The 19,270-nt window shown below is 43.1% G+C and overlaps 1 protein-coding gene across 1 annotated transcript in view; it reads right to left on the bottom strand.

Annotated features, from left to right (window-relative positions):
• LOC149441653 (striatin-interacting protein 1-like) overlaps positions 1 to 19,270 on the bottom strand; it is a 301,884-nt gene that overhangs the window by 163,239 nt on the left and 119,375 nt on the right. Inside the window, exon 3 of the mRNA XM_089657068.1 lies at positions 13,842 to 13,916. Coding sequence (XP_089513194.1) covers positions 13,842 to 13,916 — 75 coding nt within the window. The remainder of the gene's footprint in view (positions 1 to 13,841; positions 13,917 to 19,270) is intronic.

A 19,270-nucleotide genomic window follows, 5' to 3' on the forward strand; every position in this document is an offset into this window, starting at 1 on the left:
ACAGGGGATGACCAAGAGACTGCAGACAGTACAGGGGATGACCAAGAGACTGCAGACAGTACAGGGGATGACCAAGAGACTGCAGACAGTACAGGGGATGATCAAGAGACTGCAGACAGTACAGGGGATGACCAAGAGACTGCAGACAGCACAGGGGATGACCAAGAGACTGCAGACAGCACAGGGGATGACCAAGAGACTGCAGACAGCACAGGGGATGACCAAGAGACTGCAGACAGCACAGGGGATGACCAAGAGACTGCAGACAGCACAGGGGATGACCAAGAGACTGCAGACAGTACAGGGGATGACCAAGAGACTGCAGACAGTACAGGGGATGACCAAGAGACTGCAGACAGTACAGGGGATGACCAAGAGACTGCAGACAGTACAGGGGATGACCAAGAGACTGCAGACAGTACAGGGGATGACCAAGAGACTGCAGACAGTACAGGGGATGACCAAGAGACTGCAGACAGTACAGGGGATGACCAAGAGACTGCAGACAGTACAGGGGATGACCAAGAGACTGCAGACAGTACAGGGGATGACCAAGAGACTGCAGACAGCACAGGGGATGACCAAGAGACTGCAGACAGCACAGGGGATGACCAAGAGACTGCAGACAGCACAGGGGATGACCAAGAGACTGCAGACAGCACAGGGGATGACCAAGAGACTGCAGACAGCACAGGGGATGACCAAGAGACTGCAGACAGCACAGGGGATGACCAAGAGACTGCAGACAGTACAGGGGATGACCAAGAGACTGCAGACCTTTGGGAAGGGAGGGGGAGAAGGTACCTGAATTTGACAGGTACAAGCTCCCACTTCCGTGGAGTTGTCCTCCCTTTAGTGTGGGCACCCGGCTGACAGCCGGGTGCCCACTGCGCATGCGCGAGAAGCGCTGAGCTTTGTGAATGGTCCTGCTTCTCCTGGGACTTGTCAAGTGTCCCATAAGACGCCATACCATTCAAAAAACTCAACACTTCTCGCTCATGCGCAGTGGGCACCCTGTCACAGACGTGTGCCCACACTAAAGATGCCGGCGCCGGAAGACTGTACAGCGCTGGACCAAGGAACTGGTAAGGTTCTGCTGCAGAGAAGAGACGAGCGGACAGCACGGTATTCTGACATGGCGGCGGCAGTGGGAATACTGGACCGGCCGCTCCATAAGACGCACTGACATTTCCCCACATTTTTTGGGGGGAAAAAAGTGGGTCTTATGGAGTGAAAAATACGGTATATCTATCATAGTTTGTAGACGCTATAACTTTCACACAAACCAAATAATATACACGTATTGAGATTTTTTTTTTTACCAAAGACATGTAGCAGAATACATTTTAGCCTAAATTTATTACCTAAATTATGGCCAATAAAGAAGGTATTTTGTACTGTACCATTGGGTTTCTCTTTTGTGTTTTTCCCTTACATGACCATTTGGGAGGTGATCACAGAGGAGGAAGAATGGTGGCGGTTACCATTTTCAATGCCTTTATACCGATTACCAACCAACCCATGGAATGATATCTGTGCATTCTGAAGAGAGTGACATCTTGGTGTATGGGAGACGGTGATTGTCATCTTTAAGCGGTCTAGCCAACCATGAGAACGAGGGGCATATTTATTTGGTGAGTGCACACCCGAAAGAGGGGACACTATTTTGCACATGTGGTGAACTTTCTTGGAGAACTTGAAGAGTTTGTGATCGCATTAAGGACTTTATTTAGGACTTTTTCACATCAAAAGTTATATTTTAATATTTAAGGTGAATTGTTTCATGTACTCAATGACATTCTACGATACTGAACCACTATAAGTTATTTTTGGGTCACATTGATTTATTAGAAGTGGCAGCAATGATTTGAGCACTATTTATATATATATTTGGCAAATAATTTTAAGCGCAGTTGTTTTTTGTTTCTGTTTATGCTAAATGTATTACTAACTTTGAGTTTATTGGATATATTTTATAACCAAAAGTGAAACAATATAGTTTTTTCAAAATTTTTGGTCTTTTTTTGTTTATAGCACAAAAATAAAAACCGCAGAGGTGATCAAATACCACCAAAAGAAAACTCTATTTGTGTGAAAAAAAGGACATACACCGTGTTCCAATTATGCAAATTCTATTTAAGTGTCACAAAGATTAAATATTTTGTTTTTCATTTAACTCATGGATGGCATTGTGTGTCAGGGCTCTTTTGATCACTGAAAATAATCTCGGACACCTGTGATAATTAAATTGGCCGGTGAGGCCAATTTAAGGAAAAACTACTAAAGGAGGGTATTCCACATTATTAAGCAGAGCACCATTTTCAAGCAATATGGGGAAGAAAAAGGATCGCTCTGCTGCCGAAAAGAGTGAAATAGTTCAATGCCTTGGACGAGGTATGAAAACATTAGATATTTCACGAAAACGTAAGCGTGATCATCGCACTATTAAGAGATTTGTGGCTGATTCAGAGCACGGACGGGTTCGTGCAGAAAAAGGCACATTGAGGAAGATTTATGCCAGATCCATGCATCGGATCAAGAGAGCAGCTGCTAAAATACCATTACATAGCATATTTGAAGCTGCTGGTGCCTCTGGAGTCCCACGAACATCAAGGTGTAGAGTCCTCCAGAGTCTTGCAACTGTGCATAAACCTTTTATTCGGCCACCACTAACCAATGCTCACAAGCAGAAACGGCTGCATTGGGCAGAAAAATACATGAAGACTAATTTTCCGTGCAACCCTGGATGGTCCAGATGGATAGAGTAGTGGGTGGTTGGTGGACGGCCACCCTGTTCCAATAAGGCTGCGACGTCAGCAATGCGGTGGTGGAGTCATGTTTTGGGCCGAAATCATGGGAACAAAGCTGGTCGGCACCTTTAGGGGCCCCGAAGGTGAAGATGACCTCTGCAAAGTATGTGGAGTTTATGACTGACCACTTTCTTCCCTGGTACAGAAGGAAGAACTATGCTTTCCGTAATAAAATCATCTTCATGCATGACAATGCACCATTCATGCTGCAAATAATACCTTTGCATCAATGGCTGTTATGGGGATAAAAGGAGAGAAAGTCATGGTGTGGCCTCCATCCTCCCCTGACCTCAATCCTATTGAGAACCTTTGGAGCATCCTCAAGCAAAAGATCTATGAGGGTGGGAGGAAGTTTACATCCAAACAGCAGCTCTGGGAGGCTATTCTGACATCTTGCAAACAAATTCAAGCAGAAACTGTCCAAAAAGGGGTCCTATGTTACAATGTAACGTGACCTGTTAAAATGTTTAAAAAGTTCAAATGTTTTTAAAAGTTTGAATGAAATAGCTTTTGATTTCAGTAACACAACAAATGACAATTTTCAGTTCTTTACAACCTATAAAGTGTTTTGAAACTTACTGTGCGTAATAATTTGGAACAGTGCATTGTACGTTTTTTATGTTTAAAAAAAATACTGTTATCATTAGGAGGTTTGTTCAATAAAAATTTGAATTGTACTCGTTGATAACATGAGAATTATGCTGACTGTAATTTACATCAATTATTTAGGTAAATGAGAAAAATATCATTTGCATAATAATTTGGAACACGGTGTAAAATTCACTTGGGTACAGCATTGCACGACCGCGCAATTACTAGTTGAAATAGAGCAGTGCCAAACAGCAAAAAATTGCCTGGTCAGGAAAGGGGGTAAATCCTCAGGAGGGCAAAAGTAAGAAAAGCCCTGCCTCTACAAAGATGAAGAACAATGCATGGTAAATTCATAATAGAAATAACATCAGCTGCAGCCCTCTGCTTGTCTATTTTAGTCTGCTTGACTTTTTTGCCCTCTGCTTGTTTATTTTAGGCACAGCTTTCACATTTCAGTTCCTCTTTAATGTGAAGATATTATGTTTACACATTTTGATTGTTTTAACAGCAACACATACAGCATACAGTATGCTTGATGTATATTTATGCTGTTGGAAAAGCCCAATGCAATCATGCATGTGTATACAAAGCATGCATTTGCTGATGAAAGTATCTAGTTTAAAAAAAAATAAAAAATTGGTTGAAAGCAACAAAATACCAGTCTCTAGGATGTCAGGGAAAGACAACCTTGGTCGAAAAGAGGCCATGCAAAGTGATTACTACTCGGTGTCTGCGCTAGTCGTGCGTTAAGAGTTAGGAGAGGATGTACCTAAAGCTTGAGGACTGTGTATAGCCAAGTCAACTGTTCCTATCATCCTGTGCTCAGAACAGTATTTTTTCAGTCAACAATATACAATCTGCAGTATGGTGATCCCATAGAAAAATGGTCACTTTTTTCCTCCAATTGCAGATGTGTGAGCACAGTCAAGACTGCCCAGTTGTATCCAGATATAGGAAGTACAGAATGATTTAAGATAATTCAGAAATTGTCTGGGAAGCAATATGTTTCTACAGAGGTATAACATGAATGAACATGGAAGGAAATTGGCAAGTGAGATATTAATAATTATATTAATTAACCACTTGCCTACCGGGCACTTTCACCCCTTTCGTCCTGCCCAGGCCAATTTTCAGCTTTCAGCGTTGTCGCACTTTGAACGACAATTGCGTGCTCATGCAACACTGTACCCATATGACATTTTTATCATTTTTATTTTTAGACAGATAGAGCTTTCTTTTGGTGGTATTTAATCACCATTGGGTTTTTTATTTTTTTATAAACCAAAAACAACTGAAAATTTAAAAAAAAAACACGTTTTTTTCTTAGTCTCGGTTATAAAATTTTGTAAATGAGTAATTTTTCTCCTTCACTGATGTTTGCTAATGAGGCTGCAGTGATGGGCACTGATAGGCGGCACTGATGAGGAGGCACTAGTAGGTGGCACTGATGGGCATTGACAGGCATCACTGGTGGGCATTCACAGACATCAATGATGGGCAATGAAAGGCAGTACACTCATATATGGCACTAATGATAGGCGGCACTGATTGGCACTGATAGGTGGCAGTGAAAGGCTCAGATGTGCACTGATATCTGGTATTGATGTGCACTGGTAGGCACTGATATGTAGCATTGATGTACACTGATCAGTGCCCTTATGATCAGTGTAGATGTCCCCTCTGAGGAATGCCGATTACCGTCTCTCTTCTCCTCACGAGCTGTCAGCGTAACAGCTCACGAGGAGAGAAATGCAGATAACCGGTATTTCCTTATGTACATGTGATCAGTTGTGATTGGACACAGCTGATCACATGACCAAGCCAAAGTCATCGGCTCTTTCCACTGAGTCCCAGGGACACAGTGCACGACTGCTCGCCGTGCTACGCACCCGGGGGAGCTCACACGCGATTGCTCGTTTATATATGTTGTGTTATTTCAAATAAATGTTAACAACAAATATTCAAATGTATCTGTATTTTAACCACTTGCCGTCTAGAGGATTTACCCCCCTTAATGAACAGGCCTCTTTTTGCTACTCGGCGCTGCACTAACTGATAAGTGCGCGGTCATGCAATCCTGTATCCAAACGAGATGTATGTCCTTTTTTTCACAAAAATAGAGATTTCTTTCGGTGGCATTTGATCACCTGTGCGCTTTTTATTTTTCACGCTATAAACAAAAAAAAGACCGAAAATTCTGAAGAAAAATTACATTTTTACTTTCGGCTATAAAAAACATATAGTAAACTCAAAGTTAGTTATACATTTAGGCCAAAATGTATTCTGCTACATGTTTTTGGTAAAAAAGATTCTAATGAGTGTATATTGATTGCTTTGTGTAAAAATTATAGCATCTACAAACTATGGTATAGATGCTGCAATTTACGCCTTTTTTTTGCTATACAGCGCTGCACTAGTTTAACGGCAATTGCGCGATCATGCAATAAGTCCATAGAAGATTTATTTTTTTCCCACAAGTTTCTGAAAAATGACAAAAACTTTTTTTTTTTTTATTACACAAAGTTGTCATTTAAATGATTTATTTCTCACACAAGCCATGGGCATATGCGGAATTACACCCCAAAATATATTCTGCTACTTCTAACGAGTATACCACATGTGAGACTTTTTGGGAGCCTAGCCACATACAGAAGCCTGAAATCCAATGACCACTTTGAAACCCAGAAGGTGTGTAACTTCCTCACTTCTCTTCCTCACTACCTATCACAGTTTTGGAGGCCCTGAAATGCCAGGATAGCACACCCCCCCTCCCCAAAGGATCTACTTTTGGAAAGTAGACACCCTAAGGAACTTAAAGGCATGGTGAGTATTCTGCAGAACTCATTTTTTGAAATATAAAAAAAGAAAAGAAAAAATGTTTTTGTTTTTTTTTTCTTCATTTTCCAAAAACTTGTGGCAACAAACAAGATCTGCAAAATACTCACCATGCTTCTTATCAAATTCCTTGGGGTGTCTACTGTGATAGGTAGTCAGGAAGTGTAATGAGGAAATAAAGCCCTTTAAAAGCCTGAAGATGCTTATTGGATTTTGGGGCCCTATACTTAACTAAACTGCCAAAACATCTCTCACATGTGGTACCCCCATACTCAGGAAAAGGAGCAGAATGTATTTTGTGGAGTAATTATACATATACCCATGGCATGTGTGAGCAGTAAATCAATTAAGTGACAATTTTGTGTAAAAAAAAATAAAAAATTAATTCTATAAATTCAACATGCCTCTCAGCAAATAGTTTGTGGTGTCTACTTTCCAAAAAGGGGTCATTTTGCGGGGTGGGGGCATTTTGTGCCCAGCATTAGAAGTTTATGCTACACATCATTCACTCTTCTAATTACCTGAAGATCAAGCCTTTTCTAACACTTTGTTCACTTGAAAACAAATCATTGCTTTTTGCTAGGAAATAATTTAAACCCCCAAACATTATATACGTTTTTAAAGCAGACACAGAATAAAATGGTGGGTGCTACAATTTTTTATGTCACATAATACTCGCGCAGCAATTTTTCAAATGCAAATTTAAAAAAAATACACTTTTTTTACTTTTAAATGCACAAAACACAATATATTGGCCAATTAGCTGGTAAAATATAAAAGATGATAGTATGCCAAGTAAATAGATACCAAACATGACATGATTTAAAAAAGCGCATGCCCCGTGCAAATGGCGACAAACTGCATACGTTTTTAATATCCATAGGCAATGTTTTAAAAGCCTTTAAAAGCTACCATTTTAGATTTACAGAGGAGGTCTACTGTTAGAATTACTGCCCTTGATCTGATGTTCACGGCGATAACTCACATGCATGGTGCAACTGCTGTTTACCTGTTTACATACCGGCACAGGGTCAACGCTCTCGCACACAGGTATGTGCGCGCGGGGGGGGGGTGTCGCTGAGAGAGGCTGTGTGCTTCTAATAACTTGCAGAGCTACAGGAAAGGAGTGATAGAGCCATATTGACAGCGGAGTGAGCAGTGAGGGGAATACCTGACCAGACCATATCCATCCTTATAGGGGCCTCCGGTTCATCTACTGAGAGTATTGTCTCTAAATACGCTCATTGATTGCGCATCTGGTGAGTGCGCAGTCTTTATACCATTGGTCACATCACCACAACTGGATGGAACACCTACAATTGAAGATTATCAGATCTTCCATACACTTATATTTGGACAATATTTCAGCACTATAAAGCACCATTGGTCACTATACAGTGACGGACTTCATGTTACCACTGAGTCACTTTATTTTGAATGACATATTTGGCACCTTGTCACAAGTCACTTTATTTATATATTTATTGATATATTTAACTTATGGAGTTTTCACATATGCGGTTGGAGTTTTATCGCTGCACCTTATTTTACACTGAGGTTGAGGCAAGTGCTGGCAAGGTGTGGTTGGCATGTGGTATAGAGGTGAAAGATGGGGGCTTGAAGTGGTGAAAGCTGTGGATTGGGGCAAGCAGTGGATGGGGGTGCAAAAGTGAAGTACATAAGGCGGGCAGAGACAAGCTGTAGTTGTGGACTGGGGGTGTAAGCTGTAGAAGGGGGGGGCAGGAAGTGAGCTGTGGCCGGGGGGGGAGAGGAGGTGAGCTGTGGATGTGTGCTTATTATTTTCTGTCTTTTGTGTGATACACACACCCTAGCACTGCACAGTATAAGCCCTGTGTGTTATGCAGTCCTGAATGCGGTACTCTGTGCATATCAATCTATTACACCAATTCCGCATATGTACTTACCACATCACAAGTTTTTTGTTAACAATGTAGTACTTTTCACACTTCCAAAAACTACAAATACTGTGTTTTGAATGTTCCCATGCTTCTTAAAGACCATGGTGAAATAGGCAATGCGTATTGATGAATATATGCATTGCTTATTTCCTCATGGTCCTGAGGAAAAACATGGGACCATGCAAAACGAGTTGATCGATATTTGGAACATTGTTCAAAAACAATGTTCCATATGTGGAGAGTACATATGATGAATCAGTGATATATACTATACTTACCTTTTGGAAACTGCTTTTGTTTCCACCTCCATACTTGACTGTAAGGATGCTGTTCTTAGAGTCATAGCATTTTTCTTCCTCCAAACACGGTGAGTCGAGTTCATGCCAAAAAGCTCAATTTTGGTCTCATCTGACTTTATCCCAATCCTTCTCTGAATCATTTAGATGTTCATTGGCAAACTTCAGACGGGCCAGTACATGTTCTTGAGGGGGACCTTGCAGGCACTGCAGGATTTCAATCCATGGCGGTGTATTGTTACCAGAGGTTTGTTTGGTGACTGTGGTCACAACTGCCTTGAGATCATTCACAAGCTGCTCCCATGTAGTTCTGGGCTGAACCCTTACTTTTCTCATCCTCATCCCGTGAGACAAAATCTTGCATGTAGCTCCAGACCAGGGGAGATTGATTGTTATTTTGTACTTCTTCCATTTAATTGCTCCAACATTTGTCTCCTTCTCACCAAGCTTCTTGCTGATGGTCTTGTAGCCTATTCCAGCCTTGTGCAGGTCTGCAATCTTGTCCCTGATGTCCTTTGACAGCACTTTGGTCTTGCCCATGTTGGTGCCAAAGAGAGATTCTGTGGACAGGCGTCTTTTGTACACATACCTTCATTAGGGGCACCTTCTTAAATTGACAGGACTAATCTGTGTACCACATGAGCACATAGACAGTGTGTCGGAGCCAAAATTATTGTTGATCGATAGGGGATCAAATACTTATTTTACTCACTGAACTGCAACTCAAATTTATAACATTTGTATCATGTGTTTTTTTCTGGATTTTTGGTTGATATTCTTTCCCTATCATTTAAAATACACCTATGAGAAAAATTATAGAACCTTCATTTCTTTGTAAGTGGGCAAAAAATATGCAGGGGGTCAATTATTTTCCACACTGGGATTTGCCTAGGCTCAAAAAACCTCAAACTTACCGGTAATGATATTTCTAGGAGCCTTTCAGGACAGCACCTGGAGAAAGCATAGCTCCACCCCTTCTCCTAGGAAACACTGCAGCCAAGACTTCAAAACCTAGCCTCTTTCACCATGCCTTCAGTTGTAGATGAGAAACCCCTGCAGGCTGGAAAACAAAAACACAACACAAGTGCCACCATAAGAGATAACACAACTAAAAACAATGACCTAGCGAGGGTAGTGGCTGCTGTCCTGAAAGGACTAGAAATTCCGTTACTGGTAATTTCAACTATGGTTTTCTCACCTCGCCTTTCAGGACAGCACCTGGCGATGACAAACAAGAAACTTACCTTAGGGTGGGACCACCATTTTCAGCACCTGGACTGGTCAAGCAGCCGTCAATAGGTCCAACCAATAATGCCTGATAAAAGTAGAGAAGCTAAACCAGGTGGCAGTATTGCAAATCTGATCTGGTGATGCACCAGGCCTCTCAGCCACTACCGCTCTTGTTGGCTGCAATTCCCTCTGGTGGCTGTTTTCCAATTGCTACATAAGCTTCCCTGATAGCCTGCTTAAGCCACCTTCCCAAGGTACTCCTGGAAGCCTGCTCACCTTTGTGAACTCCCGAGAAAAAAACAACAAAAAGCCTGATTTTCTAAAGCTTTTCGTTGCCTCCAAATACTGTAGGAGGCATTTCCTAACATCCAACATGTGGAAAGCTACTTCTCCAGGCTTAGATGGAGCTGGATAGAAGGTAGGTAAAACTTTTTCTTTAGTGCGATGAAATGCAGACGAAACTCTGACCCCCCCTGTTCCTTGGGAACCCCAGGTGAACGATGACCTCCTGCTGCATCACTTCTTCTAAGAGGGACATCATTGCCAGGGCCTTCTCCTGATCCCTTGGGAGATTGGTAACAAAAAAAAACCTTTCGGGGGGAAATTCGGCAAACTCCAGACTTAAACCTTGAGCGATGATGTTTCTTACAAATGCACTTGACGTTGCCTCTACCCATTGTGGAAGGAAAGACCACAGCCTTCCCCCCACCCGGTTGGGACCATCATTGGCTCTTTGTGGACTGCACCGGAGGTCTAAGGAGCCCCCCCCAATTTTCCCTTACTTTTTTGAGGGTTCCAACTTCCAACTGTGCTCTTTAACTCTTTGGGACTGCAAAAAAATAAAAAAAATTCCGCCTAAGCAGCTGTTTCTTCTTTTTGTTTGGGAAGGCTTTCTTCTCATCTGCCTTCCTATCCAGAGCTGTCTCAAGGAACAGAAAGTTGCCTGAAAAAGGAATTCTGCACAACTTGGCCTTTGAAACCGTATTTCTGGACCATGTCTTGAGCCAAATGGCTCATCTGGAAGTTAACCAGAGCAGAGGACCTGGCCGACATCCTAATTGACTCGGCTGAAGAGTCCACCATATACATAACTGCTCTCAAAAGGGCCGGGAAGGACTCACAATAATTTCCTTCTAGAGGTCCCTGCCTCCACATGCTCTTTTAACTGGTCGAGCCAACATTCTACATCCCTGGCCACTACTGTTGAAGCCATTGCTGGTTCAAGATTGGACAAGATGGAGTCCCAAGCTTTTTTGAGTAGGGAATTCACTCTCATATTCATCGTGTCCTTGGGGAAGCCCATATCCTCAAAATGCCAAGTCCATACGCATGGACACTTGAGAGAAGGCCGCATCGACTTTTGGCTTTTTATTCCAAACCCAGGTCTCATCCTCCTCAAAGGGATACCTCCTTCTGATGGATTTAGAAAAGAACAGACCCCGCTCTGAATCCTTACACTCTTAAACTGCTTCAGACGGGACTTTATGGACCAGAAAGACCCTGCGTTTGACTTTATCCTCCTGACCCTCCAGGGTGGTGTAGATTGTTTTCAGAAGATAATCCATCTCTTCCAATGCCAACTCATATCCGGAGGACCTTGCAGCTTCCACCTCTCCCTCCTCGTCATCTGAATCTTTAAGGGAAAGCAGGATATTTTTTCTCTCCTCCTCTGAGTCACGAGCCTCCATAAGCCTTGAGGTGGACGGCAGAGGACTGGCTAGGGAGCTCTGCCGAGAATTTTAAAAACTCCCCGGCATCTTGTCCACCAAAGAACAAACAAACCCAGGGTTTCCATCAACTCCTTTACTGAAGAGACAAACTGCTTGTACTGCCGTGAGGATTCTTTGTTGACCAACCCACCAATACAAGGTCTGCACAAGGGTTTCAACCAGGAATCTCTAAGAGGATTCTTACAGGAGGGGTATTTCCTTGAAGAAACTTTCTTAGATTTGGCTATGACAGCCACGTAAGATGGGGACCTCCTGGCGCCACACCCAGTGCCGTCCCACAGCCAAGAAACAGAATACCAATCTGGGAGAGAGATTCTTAAGCCCCCCTGAGCAGGGCAACCAGGCTGAAAAACTGAGCAGAGTCACCTCAGAAGAACAGCAGCAGGCTTCCTTACAAGAAAGAAAGGACCATAAAAGACCCAAAAGCCAAGCAGTAAGGATAACAAAGACACCACTGAGCATGGGCTGGTGCAAGAGGTGCCTGCTTCCGCCGTCGCTGCCACCACCTGTAGGTTCTCCATCATGCAGAGTACACAGCAGACACCTAAGGGATATCCAGTCTTTCAAGCGTGCTTCCTGGCATTCCAACAACCCCAGGAACCGGAAACCAGCCAGATGACCTGCCCCTTCCTCCTGCGTTCCAGAGGGCCACTGCTGCACGTCCCGGCAAACCCTGCACACCACCAAAGCACTCCTGGCACAGGACCTCCAGCCAGCTATTATTCCCCCGAGCTAGAGGAGGCAGGAGGCACCCGTCGGGGAGAGGGGGTTGCTGGGATGATCACAACAGAACATAAACACGAGGGTAGGCCACCAACCTTCTTCCGCACCCGGAGAGAGAGCAGCCCCCTCCTCGGTTCCCAGCAGCGCCTCCACTACAGTGGAGAAAACCCAAAAACTGAAGTCATGGTGGAAGAGGCTGCGTTTTGAAGTCTTGGCTGCAGTGTTTTTTTAGAGAGAAGGGAAGGAGCTATGCTCTCTCCAGATGCTGTGCTGAAAGGCGAGGAGAGAAAAATGTTTTAACCACTTGCCTACCAGGCACTTATACCCCCTTATTTAGCAGGCCAATTTTCAGCTTTCAGCGCTGCCGCACTTTGATTGACAATTGCGCGGTCATGCAACATTGTACCCATATGAAATTTTGATCATTTTTTCCTCACAAATAGAGCTTTCTTTTGGTGGTATTTAATCGCCACTGGGCGCTTTACTTTTTGCGCTATAAATAAAAAAAGTGCAAAAAATTTGAAATAAAAAAAAAAGATTCTTTGTTTCTATTATAAAATTTTTCAAACAGGTATTTTTTCTCCTTCACTGATGTGCGTTGATGAGGCAGCACTGATGGGCACTGATAGGCGGCACTGATGGGCACTGATAGGCAGCAGTAAAGGGCACTGATAGGCAGCACTAATGAGGTGGCACGGATAGGCGGCACTGATAGACAGCACTAATGAGGTGTCACGGATAGGCGGCACTAATATGCAGAACGGATAGGCGTCACTGATAGGTGACACTGATGATGGGTACTGATAGACGGCACTGACTGGCATCACTGCTGGGCACTGACTGGCGGCACTGACTGGCACAACCCCTGGGCACTGACTGGCGGCACTGACTGGCAGCACTGCTGGGCTGCACTGGTGGGTGGGCACAGGTGGGTGGCACTGGTGGGCACAGGTGGGTGGCACTGCTGGGCACAGGTAGGTGGCACTGCTGGGCACAGGTGTGACACTGCAGAGTGGCACAGGTGGGTGCACTGCTGGGCACAGGTGGGTGCACTGCTGGGCACAGGTGGGCGGAACTAGTGGGCGCACTGCTGGGCACAGGTGGGCGGAACTTGCGGGTGGCACTGCTGGGCACCGATCATCAGGGCACTGATCATCAGTGCCCTGATGATCGGTGCCGATCCCCGCTCTGACAACTGCCGGTTCTCGGCAGTACTTTCCTCACGATCTGACAGCGTGAGGAAAGTGCAGCCGAGAACCGGCACTTGCATTTCCCTCTGATCAGCGTGTCATTGGACACCGCTGATCACGTGGTAAAAGGCCGCTGTGATTGGCCTTTTACCACATCACGTGATCAGCTGTGTCCTTAGGACACAGCGATCACGGAGATCGCCGGGTGCGCGCTCCCTGGGGCGCGCAGGAGAGCACGTTCTGGGAGGACGTCATATGACGTCCACTCAGAACTGGCCGGCCGCAGTGCAGCCGTCATTCGGCTATCTGCGGTCGGCAACTAGTTAAACAAGTAAATTAGACATACATTTCTATATACTGTATTTACTAATGATAGCAGCATAAGGATTAAACCTAGTCAATGTTGATTGAGAGTAAAGTTCTGCTTTAATACATTTTTGTATTTTTCTAAATCAAGCACATGTTGCCTAATATAAATTAACAAATCTAATAAAATTAAAAGGAAGAAGCAACTTACCATGTATTTGAAAGTCCTCATAAAAGCACTTCTTGTTTAGCTGAAATTCTGAGCTTTCTGTATAACTGTATAGTTCTTTCATGGAGGAACAAGAAAAAACATATTATGAGGTTTTCATTTTATTATCATAGTTTTAATTTTACAACTGTTCAGTCACACAATATAAATGGATGACTTGAATTACAGAGTACTTTTCTTGAGCCAAAAAAACCCAAAAAACTACTACTTAACCACTTCCAGACCGGACACTTTTACCCCCTTCCTGACCAGGGCAATTTTCAGCTTTTAGCGCCATCACAATTTGAATGACAATTGTGCGGTCATGCAACACTGTACCCAAATGAATTTTTTACCATTTTTTTGAGATAGATAAAGCTTTATTTTGGTGGTATTTATTCACCACTGGGATTTGTATTTTTTTTGCTATGTAAATGAAATGTCCAAAAATTTTGAAAAAAAAGTGTTTTTTTTAATAAAATTTTGCAAATAAATAATATTTCATCATAAATCTTAGGCAAAATTTATTCCGTTATCTTTTTAGTAAAAAAAAAAAAATCCAAATTAGTTTATAAGCAAAAATTATAATTTTTAAACATTTTACATTTTTATTTTATTTTTTTATATTATTTTTTTTTTTTTTTTTTTTACATACTGTCACCCTAGCAGTACAGTGTCACCATGGTGACACTGTACACTACTTGTGAGGGGTGATGAAGATTTTTTTTTTTTTTTTTTACACTGATTGCTTTTATATTATATAAGATGTAAAAGCAATCATTTCTCTTTCTCTCTGTGTGCATTTTGCACTCATTGAGAAGAACTGAGTGAGCTGTGATTGGTCACAGCTTGTCACATGGTACAAGGCTTTTGTGAATAGCCTTGTACCATGTGACCTCTGTGATCATTCACAGATTTCACACATAGTAAGCAATGATGTCAGAAGTGACATCTTGCTTACTACTTTGCATGTGATCACTGATTGGCCAATCAGTGATCACATGATCGGGACCTCGTACAGAGGTCCCGTCCGATGATCGGTGTTTCACTGTGTCCGGAGGACACAGCGGGCACCGGATCGCGGTGCTGCGCGCTCCCAGGGAGCGCGCACAAGCAGGGTGCGGGGAGGCCGTTTATAGACGGCCACCCGACCCTGCAGTGCCACCGTCCGGCCGTTTATATACAACGGCCGGTCGGGAAGTGGTTAACCACTTGCCCTCCAGAGGATTTACCCCCCTTAATGACCAGGCCTCTTTTTTGCTACTCGGCGCTGCACTAATTCAACTGTAATTGCCCGGTCATGCAATACGGTACATAAATGAAATTTATGGCCTTTTTTCCCACACAAATAGAGCTTTCTTTTGGTGGTATTTGATCACCTGTGCGCTTTTTATTTTTGGCGCTATAAACAAAAAAATATTTTGAGAAAAAAAAAAACAAAACTATATTTTCACATTTCTGTCATAAAAAATATCCAAAAAACTAAAATTTCACCATAAATTTAGGCCAAAATGTATTCTGTTACATGTTTTTGGTTAAAAAAATCCCAAAAAGTGTATATTTATTGCTTTGTGTGAAAATTATAGCATCTACAAACTATGGTATAGATAATGGAATTTTCACAGCTTTTACTTTCTGACTTCCCATCACATTTCTTGAGGTGCTAAAATACCAGGATATTACAAACACCCCCAAATGACCCCTTTTCGGAAAGTAGACACCCTAAGCTATCTGCTGAGAGGCATATTGAGTCCATGGAAGAATTATTTTTTTTCCACAAGTTTCTGGAAAATGACAAAACATTTTTTTTTTTACACAAAGTTGTCTTTTATATGATATATTTCTCGCACAAGCCATGGGTATATGTGAAATTACACCCCAAAATACATTCTGCTACTTTTCCTGAGTATGGGGATACCACGTGTGAGACTATTTGGGAGCCTAGCCACATACAGGAGCCTGAAATCCAATGACCACTTTGAAATCCTGAAGGTGCGCAACTTCCTCTTTTCACTTCCTCACTACCTATCACAGTTTCAAAGGCCTTGAAATGCCAGGATAGCACCAACCCCCCCACAATGACCCCTTTTTGGAAAGTAGACATCCCAAGGAATTTAAAAATTTGCACATCTAATTTTTTCTCACAAGGTTTTGAAATATAAAAGAAAAAATGTTGTTTTCTTTTCTTCATTTTCCAAAAACTCGTGGCAACAAACGAGATCTGCAAAATACTCACCATGCTTCTTATCAAATTCCTTGGGGTATCTATTTTCCAAAAATGGGTCATTTGGGGGTGGGGGGGTTGGTGCTATCCTGGCATTTCATGGCCTCCAAAACTGTGATAGGTAGTCAGAAAGTGTAATGAAGAAATAAAGCCCTTTAAAAGCCTGAAGGTGCTTATTGGTTATTGGGGTCCTGTACTTGGCTAGACTGCCAAAATGTCTCTCACATGTGGTGCCCCCATACTTGGGAGAAGTAGCCGAATGTATTTTGGGGAGTAATTCCACATATACCCATGGCATGTGTGAGCAATAAATCATTTAAATTACAATTTTGTGTAAAAAAGAAAAAAAAAATTTTTTTGTCATTTTTCAAAAACTTGCGGTAAAAAAATAAACTCTTCTATTGATTCAACATGCCTCTCAGCAAATAGTTTGGGGTGTCTACTTTCCAAAAAGGGGCCCTTTTGGGGGGTGGGGGCATTTTATGCCCAGCATTAGAAGTTTATGCCATGGGCCTACTCCGTCCTGAACGGCAGTCCTAGGTGTAGAGTTCCAATATGTCCCCAGTAAGATTTTATGCTCAGGTTTTCCTATCATCTGAATGCGACCTTGGTGCCTATCCTTGGTCTTTGCCCACTAGCTCATTGGTTACTGTTTGCTGTTTACACAGTGTTACAGGATCTCATTCCATCCCCTTGGAAATTGTGTTTTTATATTCTGTTTCTCTCCGTGTCAATGTTTCGGTACAATTGTTGTTTTTCATTAACAGAACTGTACACCATTTTTTTTTTGTATTTGTACCAATGAGCTTATCTATGACTGATTCTATGCTGTTGTGCTGTCTATAATAAAATTCATTGTAAAAGAAGTTTATGCCAAACATCACTCACTCTTCTAACCACCTGAAGACCAACCCTTTTCTGACACTTTGTTCACATGAAAACAAACATTGTTTGTGCTGCAATTTTTTATGTCACATAGTATTCGTGCAGCGATTTTTCAAACACAATTTTTTTACTTTTAATGTACAAAAACACAGTATATTGGGCATTTATTTGGTAAATTATAAAAGATGATGGCATCCCGAATAAATAGATACCAAGCATGACATACTTTAAAACTGCACATGCCCTGTGCAATGGCGACAAACTGCCTACGTTTTTAATATCCATAGGCAAGGTTTTAAAAGCCTTTACAAGCTACCATTTTAGATTTACAGAGGAGGTCTAGTGTTAGAATTACTGCCCTAGATCTGACATTCACGGCGATACCTCACATGCATGGTGCAACCACTGTTTACATACCGGCACAGGGTCAACGCTCGCGCGCACACAGGTATGTGTGCGCGGGGAAAAGGGGGGGGGGGGAGGGTGATTTTGTTTTTTTTTTAAGTTATTTTGAATTTTTTCATTATTTTTACACTGTCCCTTTCATGGAGAGCTCTCCAGGGTGTCTGGTGATTGAGAGAGAGCCCTAGCACAGGTCAAGACTCGGGGAGATGGAGCAGCGGACGGGATCCCACTTGATTCAGGCCGGGACATCCAAGATGGAGCCCGGATCTACTACACAGCCATGGGGTCTGTCTCCTCGCTTACTGGGGGAGGAAAGGGGGGGCCTGATCATGCCATGGACGATTTGTCTCTCTCTCAGTGCAGGTCTTCCAGCCCTATCCCACCCAACCCAGCTGCAGGTTATGACACCCCCAGCAGTCTGGATGTGACCGCCATGTTCTCCAAATTTTCTCTCCTGCTGGACAAAGGTCTGAATAGGATAGCTTTGCAGATTACTAGAGATATTAAGGCGGATTTGCAGGGCCTAGGCTCCCGAATCGATACCATTGAAAATAAGATGGACTTGATGGTAGCCAGAAGAAACCAGAATACAGCACGCATCCAAGATCCTCTAGGATCAGTTAGAGACTGCCCTGGCCAAAATTGATGATTTGGAGAACTGATCCCGGAGATATAACTTATGAATAAGGGGGCTCCCTGAAACTGTGAACGACACTCCTGCTGTAGTCCAAGAATTTTTGAAAGGTCTTCTCCCAACTGTCCCTGACCTCAAGCTGGAGGTAGATCGGGCACATCAGGCTTTACAACCACCTCAGGCAGAAGGGTTACCAAGGGATATTATCGCGAAACCCCATTTTTATACAGTTAAGGGAGCTGTGATGAGATGCTCTCGAGACACCCCTTCCTTAAAAATCCAGTGACATGAGATCTTCGCAGATCTTTTGCCTTACACTATTCAGCGCAGGCGGGCTCTTAGACCCTTGCTTCAGGCCCTCACGAGAAATGACATAAATATCGCTGGTCCTTCCCTTTCCATTTAGCATTCTCTTTCTGGAATAAGGCTTATAGCTTCTCATCGTTACAGGAGGGGGAACGTCTCCTACTACAGCTGGGACTTGTTGCTCAGAAACCTCCTTCTGCATCTCTGGTTCGATGTACCCCCGAGCTCTCCAAACGCACTCTACCACCACGTCAGTTCTCACCATTGTGGCAAGGATCCAAGTCTAGAAGAACCAGAGACTCTCTGCCCCCATGAATTTCTATGAGCTGTTCTCTTGGTTGTCCACTTTTCTTTTTTTACCTGTTGGATTGAGACACCTGTGATGTCATATTACCGTTAATTTTTCTTTGTTCACTTGTAAGTTTATGACCAAGCATTTTGGTCGGGTTTTTCAGTATTGAGGATGTAGAGGGCTCGGGGGGCCCCCGGCAGCCTTGGGGAGTTCCAGGGATCTGGAGGCTTAAGAGGGTGCCCTTCCCGGGGCCGGCCTATTATGGTGGCATTGGGGGAGGATGAGCCCAACCTAATTTTATGAATCTACTGTTTGAATATTATTTAGGAATAGCTGTATCTATTATGGTGGCTCTTAGGCCGGTCTGGGGTGGCACGCTCCCCTGCCTGTTCAATTGTGCCTTGTGTGACTCTGTGGCGCAGGAAGTGGTCCCTTCCTTTCTGTTTTTCCTTTTGTCCAGAGACAAGGAACCTGCCCCCCCATGGATCTTCCCTGTGGCCCATGCTGGTCCATGTTGTCTTATAAATTATGATTTAGACAATTCTTTTCCCAGAGAGACATCCAACCAGCATAAATCCGGGTGAATACTTGTGAATATTAAAAGATGCTTCACATCACACAGAGATCCAGCCCTTCTCAGGATGACCAGGGTGTATTTATAAATGTACTTTTCCCGCAGCAACCAA

This window comes from Staurois parvus, unplaced genomic scaffold (assembly GCF_062004578.1).
Source record: "Staurois parvus isolate SC_StPar_1 unplaced genomic scaffold, SC_StPar_1.0 ptg000961l, whole genome shotgun sequence".
In the NCBI taxonomy this organism is placed as follows: Eukaryota; Metazoa; Chordata; class Amphibia; order Anura; family Ranidae; genus Staurois; species Staurois parvus.